At 43.9% G+C, this 8,909-nt stretch overlaps 1 protein-coding gene across 1 annotated transcript; it reads right to left on the reverse strand.

Annotated features, from left to right (window-relative positions):
- Positions 1 to 220: 220 nt before the first annotated feature.
- LOC148830824 (protein FAM107B-like) lies at positions 221 to 8,634 on the reverse strand. Its single transcript, XM_088921366.1, has 4 exons — positions 8,610 to 8,634; positions 7,054 to 7,198; positions 3,930 to 4,074; positions 221 to 2,587 (listed from the first exon to the last, which is right to left on the reverse strand). The coding sequence occupies exons 2-4, from the start codon at positions 7,179 to 7,181 to the stop codon at positions 2,486 to 2,488; spliced, it is 375 nt and encodes a 124-aa protein (XP_088777492.1). The 5' UTR covers positions 7,182 to 7,198; positions 8,610 to 8,634; the 3' UTR covers positions 221 to 2,485.
- Between the last annotated feature and the right edge of the window lie 275 nt (positions 8,635 to 8,909).

Below are 8,909 nucleotides of genomic sequence, written 5' to 3' on the forward strand. Positions count from 1 at the left end.
GAACCCCAGAGTGATGAACACACTACAACAGAACATCCACACCTGCAATCTCCTGGTTTATAATACTATTAGGAAATAAGCAACCACTAGTACTAGCCTGTTTTCACCATTCATAACCATATGTGTCCCTCATTTTCCCCTTCAGTTAACTATATGTAAAATAAAATAGTATAGAAATGATTAAAACAACATCATTTAAATTATGATGCAACCAGGCATATAGCACTTAAAAAAATAACTTTATTGCATGAACATCATACCACCATCCACTGAACAGCAGAATGCAAACAACGCTTCTACTGATGACTGTGGCCTTCTTAGAGACTTTCTCCTCTGTTTTCTGTCCATTGAAAGTACACTTCCAAGGCAGAAAAGGCCTGAAGGTGAGAATTTGGTGCTATTAACAGCTCCAGCCCCTTCCTGAATTCACAGAACACTAGGAAAAATGACTGCAACACCAGTTATACTGGATCTTGAGATAACAAACACATTGAGTTTTTTTTTGTTAAAAACAAGCTTTAACCTTAAGCTCTGCAGGAAATTGTATTTGGGAATTATTGTGTTGGGGATGTATCATGGACATTGCCATTGTGCCCTTGAGCTAACTAAGAGGTGGGTGTCACCCAGTCACTGCAGTGTCTAACCTTGCATTATGCTTCTTATTTATAATTAATAATAATAATTGCTCACACTTATATAGCGCATTTCTGGATACTCCACTCAAAGCGCTTTACAGGTAATGGGGACTCCCCTCCACCACCACCAATGTGCAGCCCCACCTGGATGATGTGACAGCAGCCATAGTTCACCAGAACGCTCATCACTCATCAGATATCAGTGAGGAGGAGAATAGAGTAATGAAGCCAATTCATAGATGGGGATTATTAGGAGGCCATGATTGGTAAGGGCCAATGGGAAATTTGGCCAGGATGCCGGAATTACACCCCTACTCTTTTTGAGAAACGCCCTGGGATTTTTAATGACCACAGAGAGTCAGGACCTCGGTTTTACGTCTCATCCGAAGGACGGTGCCTGCTTATAGTATAGTGTCCCCATCACTATACTGGGGCATTAGGACCCACACAGACCACAGGATGAGCGCCCCCTGCTGGCTCCACTAACACATCTTCCAGCAGCAACCTTAGTTTTTCCCAGGAGGTCTTTCCAGGAGGTTTCCCAGGAGTTTTTCATTTCACTTGAACATTAAGACTGCACGTGCTGTTATCTGTCTGGCTCTCTGGATCCTCTACAACGAGCTGTGTTGTTAGTAGTAAACGGCTAACGGACTGACAACAAATATCTTGGGACAGACGGTAGAGCAGCACAGGGATATCACCTGCATTTGTTTTGTGCGACTTCTTTTGGTCTTCTCTTTCTGTGGTATCAAGGGTATCATGTCCCATGACAACGTGTTAATGTCTTGCCGTGTTTCGTCTATATAACCAGCCATGGCTGATCCATCCGTTTTCTAAATGATTCTTCCAATTCAGGGTCAAAGGGGAGCCAGAGCCTAACCCGGCAAGCAACAGGCACAAGTCAGGGTACACCCTAGAGGGGAAGCCAGTCCTACACTGGGGAGCACACAGATACACACACTAGGGCCAATTTCCCAGAAGCCAATGAACTTACTAGTATGATTTTGGATTATGGAAGCAAACCCATGCAAACACAGGGAGAACATTTAAAACTCCACGCAGATACAGTAGCACCCCAGAAATTGAACCCAGGGCCTCCCCATTGCGAGGCAGCAATGCTAATCACTGCGCCATCATGCCTTTTCATTCCAGTTAAAACTGAATATTGTGGAATTGGTTAACTGGTTGATAAATCACATGTAAACGGTGGTTATGGACTCTGGATTTGGGAAAAAGTGTGCAGTTTTCTCCTGTATCTGCTTGCCCCTTTCCTGCCTTTGCACACTCACTTTAAAGTTACAAATAACACGAAGTCAGCCCCACCTAACAGCCATGATTGAAGATTGTGGTGGTAAACCCGTTTCTTTTACACACACACACCAGTATATATACACTACTGTGAACACAAGAGTAAAGAATAAAAACTGCCTAATCTAAGATTTGAGAAAGAAATGCAGTTTTAGATGGGACAGAAGCTTTGCAAAACATTTAGAAGAGATTTTATTTCATCAGTCTTGTGGTGTAAATTTTTGGGTCAAATTAAATACTGAGAGTTTTTGGACTGATCTTGGAATTGTACTTGAGTAATTCGTTTTAGAGAGAGGTGTTTGAAAACACCCCTTGTCCACACAAGGTAGGTTGTACAGTATAGCAAGACAAAACAGCAATATATTTAATGTACTAAATCCACATTTGTGTTCAAATTCAAATTTCTTAAGGGCTGTAACAGTGTGAAGATTGTAAAACTGGAAAAGGCTCAATCTGCTTTAGTGCGATTAGTTTCCCTGCACTCCGAAGGAGACTCGTTCGGGCTGTAGGGAGGATTGAGGGAGATGAGCACTCCGGGCTCCTCACTGCCCCGTCGCCTGGATGTGCCGAAGGCTCTCCTTCACTCGAACAAACTCGGGAATGTTCTCCTGGTCCTCTCTGCGCTTCCTCTCCTCCTGCTCGTACTGCGAAAAGATATCGGCGTGGTTACCGGACACAGTTTGGAGACGCAGGAAGGCTGGGGTTCATAAGGGATAGGAAGCCCTGCACAGGCATGTCTGAAAACAGTAAATGGACAGCAGCAAATAGACTGAGTTTTTTATAATAATAACTTCTTGGATGATGATGATGATGATAATAATAATTAATAATTGCTTAGACTTATATAGCACTTCTCTGGACACTCCACTCAAAGCATTTTACAGGTAATGGGGACACCTCTCCTCCACCACCACCAGTGTGCAGCCCCACCTGGATGATGTGACAGCAGCCAAAGTGACCAGTACACTCACCACACATCAGCTATCAGGGTGTGTGGGGAGGAGAACAAGAGTGATGAAGACAGTTCAAAGAGGGGGGTTATTAGGAGGCCACTATTGGTAAAGGCCATTGGGAAATTTGGCCAGGACCCCAGGGTAACACCCCTACTCTTTTCGAGAAATGCCCTGGGATTCTTAATGGCCACAGAGAGTCAGGACCTCGGTTTTATGTCTCATCCAAAGGACGGCGCCTTTTTACAGTATGTGTCCCCATAACTATACAATGGGGACATTAGGACACACACGGACCACAGGGTTAGCGCCCCCTACTGGCCTCACCAACATAACTTCCAGCAGCAACCTTAGTTTTTTCCAGGAGGTCTCCCATCCAGGTACTGAGCACCTGCTAAGCTTCAGTGGGCTGCCAGGTGTGAGTTGCACGGTTACATAGCTGCTGGCATTTTTTTTTTAAATGTATGTTGCCAGGCATTTATTTTCCTTTTACCTCCCTTAATTTCTAACCAGTGTCGAAGTATCTGCTGCCAGTCTGTCCACTCCTTTCACCCAGGTGAGGTGGGGGTGGCAGGGGCAGCTCTCACTGCTGTCCCAAGAGCCATGGAAGGGAGTTAGGGACAATTACTTCAATCCCCCACACCCTGGAGAACCAAGGTGAACTGAGCCTCACTAACAGGAAGTTAGCACACAGCCCACACTGGAACCAGCACTTGACTGGTTAAACCAATCAGGGGACCATTGGTTCTTTTAATGTTAGCATAAACCAGTTTACACATACTTTTGTTTGTAATTCTGCCCTGTAGCTCATGGTCATGTGCTGTACGGGTTTTTCATTTTAGCATTGGTTTAGTCCAAGGCTGTGGGCCTTCCACTCCCCTGTGTGACTTGTTTTAAATAATCAGAAACTTAACTGATGCAATGATTATCGTTTCAAGCTTGTTGTCACAGTTCATTATGAGCTGACAGGCAGGGCCCCAGGTTAAAAGGCCTGCATCACTGAAAGAGGCCGGTGTGCTGTTTGATGATGTCGTACCTCCTGCAGTTTCTGCTGTCTTTTGCGGAGTTCCTGCTCGAGGTCGGAGGGCGGCTGGAGGGCCTGTTCCTGTTCACGGTGCTGCTCCAGCCTCCTCTGCTCCAGGACTCGCTGCAGCTCCGGCTTCTCCCCTGGCAACAGGCCCCTGCAGCACCAGAAAGCTCAGTCATCTGCAGGTCGAGGTAGGACAGACTTCCCCCACCATAGTGCAGGGCAGGAGAGGGCAAACTGCCCCCCCATAGTGCAGGGCAGTAGAGGGCAGCATCAACTCCCACAGGGGTAGAACAGGAGACTGCAGCACCATCCCTACTACAGAGCAGGGCAGGACACGTACACGCAGCTCCATTTTGAAGTAAGAGCACAGTTACAGACAATGCACTGTTCTTAGCCCACAGCTGTTTTAACCAGAGCACTGTGCTTTATGTCAGTTCTGTGTTTCTTTGCTGCACATTCTCTTAAAAACAGAATGGTACAAAATTCAAATTTAAAATTCTAACCACATCGTCGGAAAAGCTCATGACTTCAAAGGGGACATGGAAAGCAGGCTTAGCCTTTAACCTGGAAAAAAGAAACAGCTTCCACTCCTTTTCAACAGACATCCTCTGCTAAACAAATAGCTTCCAGGGTGGTCAGGTCCTCTGCTCAAAGGGTGCTTGTCCATCAGGAAAGCTTTCCAAACTGCACCTTGTACCCAGGAAGCACAGGGTGCAAGACAGGATTGAACTCTGGCCGGGATGCCAGCCTGTCGCTGGGCACGTGTGCACACACTCACGCACACACGGACAATTCAGACACACCAACTAATCTAGTCAGTCTCCTGCCAAGGGAAGCTGTAAGCCTGCATGTGTTGCATAACAAAATCATTGCACACACCTGCTCTTTTGCTTCTGTCATTGCTGTGCACAGCAGAATCTTAAAAAGTCATTATTCACACGGCTTCTCAGTTCTCTGGCAGCGAGTGGTGGAACTTTGCCTTGAGGGGACATTCCTGCGGAATTCAAGCTCAGCCTGTGAAGGCAAGTGCTGTGGACTTACTGGCCAAATTTCCCATTGGTCTTTACCAAGTATGGCGTCCTAATAATCCCCATCTCTGACCTGGCTTCATTACTCTACTCTCCTCCCCACTGATAGCTGGTGTGTGGTTAGGGTACCGGTCACTATGGCTGCTGTCACATCATCCAGGTGGGGCTGCACACTGGTGGTGGAGGAGGGGAGTCCCCATCACCTGTAAAGTGCTTTGAGCAGACTGTCCAGAAAAGTGCTATATAAGTGTTAGGAATTATTATTATTATTATTATTATTAAAGAACAAGACAAACTAGACTCCCGTGATGGTTCCATTCCGCACTCGGAGAGCTCGGAGAACCCTGCCCAATCAGGGACACTGGGAGCCAGGCCTGGCAGTGGTGTTCGCTGGCCAGTACCTGGTAGCCTGGGCACTGATGGCTCAGTTTTAAAGGGCTACATTGAACCACTGTGTGGGCTCACCACACGGGCCGCATGCGATGCCAATCACATGATGGGCATGAGCGTCATGGACCTGGACTGACTAGACCCTGGCAACTAACACAAACTAAGAAAAGAAAAATAAACTACAAGAACGTTGCTTCAACAGCATCAGCAAACACTGATTTTCAGAATCGCAGTTGTTCACCCTTCATATCCTGTGTATTTTTAAGCAGTGGGCCCTGGTTTTAAATCTCCCGATTAAAGCTGATTAAACGTGGTCATTACAGTAAAAATAGAAAAGGGTGCGATCAGGAATGAAACATATTGACAGTATTCACAATTCACAGGCAGTGTTGCAGCAGTAATGAGGAGATAAGTTTGTAGACCTCAGAAGACATCAAAGTTCATCAAAGCCCATTTGTTTGTTTTCAAACAAAGCCATCATGCTACCAGACTGTTAATCCTGGAGTTAAGTGGATGAGAAAGACTGAGATGTGCTTTCTCGAAATAGGCAGTGGAAAGTTGTGTCCTCAATATAAAGAATCTGTTTATCCTACTGTCCTGGTCTGCAGACAAGCCTGAGTCACCCCAGGCTGTTAAGAGGCTGTGGCTTTAAGCTTCATCTAGTCCATTCTATTTTTCTTCTTGCTAGATGTGGTTCAGTGTGACAGGTAAGTACTGAAATGGTTGAAAAAGTTAAGTTTTGAGGTAATGTGTGGAGATCTTTACTGTGCTTTTCAGTTACACTAAGTTTTCTATTTTTATTGCCAAAGTGTTAAGTTGTTCAGATAATTGCTTGGCACAAAAAAGCATTCATACTTTGGCATGGTATTGGTTAAATAATGGAAAAACAGACACTATTGTTGTTTAAAACAAGACCCCACTGAAGCTTCTACACTTGCGATAGGCAACATCTGCACAGATATTAGTGACACTTGTCCATGTAGTTTTGGTAATACTGTTGACAATTTTGATGACAGTTCAAAATCATGCAGTTTTCCCCTTCTTTGGCCTTCATTGAAATTAAAACCAGAAACAGGTTTTTTTATGTCGAGGATCTCCAAATCTGGTAACAGTCAGGCAGATTCTGACTGGTCTTAAAACATCAGCTGCCTCAGACCTGTGCAGGAGGCTTACATCTGTCCAACTGAGGAAAAAAACATTAATTCACAATCTTCCCTACGGTTTAAACTTACTAGGACTGTCGCCCTTGAAGATCAGACAAGATGAACCCAGATCAAGCAAGAGAGGTTAAATTAATAATATAATAATAATTCCTTACAGTTATATAGCGCTTTTCTGGACACTCCACTCAAACCACTTTACAGGTAATGGGGTCTCCCCTCCACCACCACCACCAATGTGCAGCCCCAACTGGATGATGCGACGGCAGCCACAGTGCGCCTGACTGCTCACCACACACCAGCTATCAGTGGGGAGGAGAGCAGAGTAATGAAGCCAATTCATAGATATACTCTTAAATACTCTTCTCTTTATAAGTCATTGCTGGTGATGGTGCTCTAGCTCCTGTAATACACTGGCATCAGTCCAGCGCTGTGGCCCATGCTCCGGAAACAGACTTCAGCCTGCGGCGACCCTCACTGGGAGTAGGGACTGGCTGATGATGGGGATGGGGCGATTGCTCAATGCAAAGCCATGCAGAGCTCTCCACTTACGTTTTGTGAGCAAGCAGCAGCTCACGGTGCAGGTCCTGATGGCTGGGCGATTCCAGGACGGGGTTGGTCAGCTTTCTCGGCCGGATGACATCAGGGGGCCTGTTCACAGCCTGGTGCGTGGGAGACATCCGACAGACGTAGTTCTCTGGAATGAAGAAGCACGCACGCCGATCAGTAGGGCTTCTCTACAGGCGGATGCAACAGAAGACTGGGGCAGTAGGGCCCAAAAGGTGCTTCAAAGCTCTTCAGCTGTAGTTGATTTAAAGAGATGACTAAAACCTGCCGGAATGACAATTTGTATTTAGATAAGTTAAGATAACTTTATTGGCCATATACAATTTCTTGTATTAGGAATTTGTCTTTTCACATTCCTATTTTTGGTAGAATCCCAACCTGTGGCAAGAGTAATTAAGAGGTCTAAGCTGGAGTGGCAAAGAGACATCTGTGCGACCCTTGATGATGAGGGTTTCTGACAACCTTGGTTTAATTTGGGGTATTTCTTGCTTAGATTGCCTGCCCATACAAATCTGTCACTTTTCTTTTAAAACCAAACAAATTAGTAAAACTATTCTTGAACAGAATGTTTCTCAGAAAATCTTTCACACAGAGAAGGATATTTCTGTAGCTGTAACAAACAAATACAGGAAGGACAGTAAGACTGAACAGGATTAACAGCAAACGTCTGGAAATAGATGCTAATGTGAGAAAGGATTATGGGTAAATGTGAGGGTAACATTTTATGTAAGAGGGTTACATAAGTTGCTTCATCAAGTTTCTCTCCAATGTTTACTTCCTCCACTTCAAGGAAATATAACAGACCTCTCATCCTCTGTTTAAAGAAATAAAGGGTACCTTGTCTCCACTTTTAAAATCTTACTAAAAGCAGAGCTGGATTTCAGTTTTATTAGTAAGAAATTATAGTAACCAGCCAGTATGTTTTTACAAGAGATGAAGATTAGCATGAAGATTCATCTTAAAAACATGGCATAAACTCAAAAAATTGTTTCAATATTCAGATTTACATAAGCTTTTTGACATTTATGCTTTAGATTTGCTCTGTAAAGAGGATCTCTTAAATTGTTCATTTCAACCTGCTTATCATCAAGAACATCTGAGCTTTTTAGTTGAAATATGTGTCCGCTCTGCTCATTGCTATTTAGACTAGAGTATATTCAGAAAATGCAACTGTTAAATGTAATAATCAGCATTCATCTGTACTAATGTATCAGGATGCTTCCAAACTGCAAATGTTACGCATCTTTTTAATGCCTAGAATTCATAAAGAAATGCAAGGCCATTGGATGTTAAGGGTTAAAATCATTTAAATAACAATAAATACAGATAACTTGAAAGTAATCAATTAAAAACACATAAGATATCTTGCACCAAGCCACACCAAGACTATGAAGAATAAATCATCTTGGCATCTAAAAAAATAAATGCCAAATATGAGCCAAAACATATAGCATAAGTCAGCTTTCATGCACAGACACAAGACAGTATATAGAACACCAACACCAGGCGGCAGACACTGAATTCTCAAAAGCTTACTGTACCTTTCCTTGGGTTTCTGAACCCCGGCTTCTGCAGAATTCACCCCGTTAGGAAAAAAAAAACAGAAAGAAAAGGATTAATGTGAGGAAATGGTTTCTATTGATGACTGATGGTATTCACTGTTATTAAAGGATACAAATCAGGTTCCCCTTGCAGAGCACTTGACTAGCAGGCTCCTAGGCAATTCACAAGAGAACAGCACTCTAAATATGCAAACAGACCTTATAGTATTATGGACCAATGGCTTATGCAACAGCTTGTAAAAAGTAGATTAAATAATTATTTGCATTGATGCAGTGCTT

This window comes from Atractosteus spatula, chromosome 7 (assembly GCF_055471065.1).
Source record: "Atractosteus spatula isolate fAtrSpa1 chromosome 7, fAtrSpa1.hap1, whole genome shotgun sequence".
Taxonomy (NCBI): Eukaryota; Metazoa; Chordata; class Actinopteri; order Semionotiformes; family Lepisosteidae; genus Atractosteus; species Atractosteus spatula.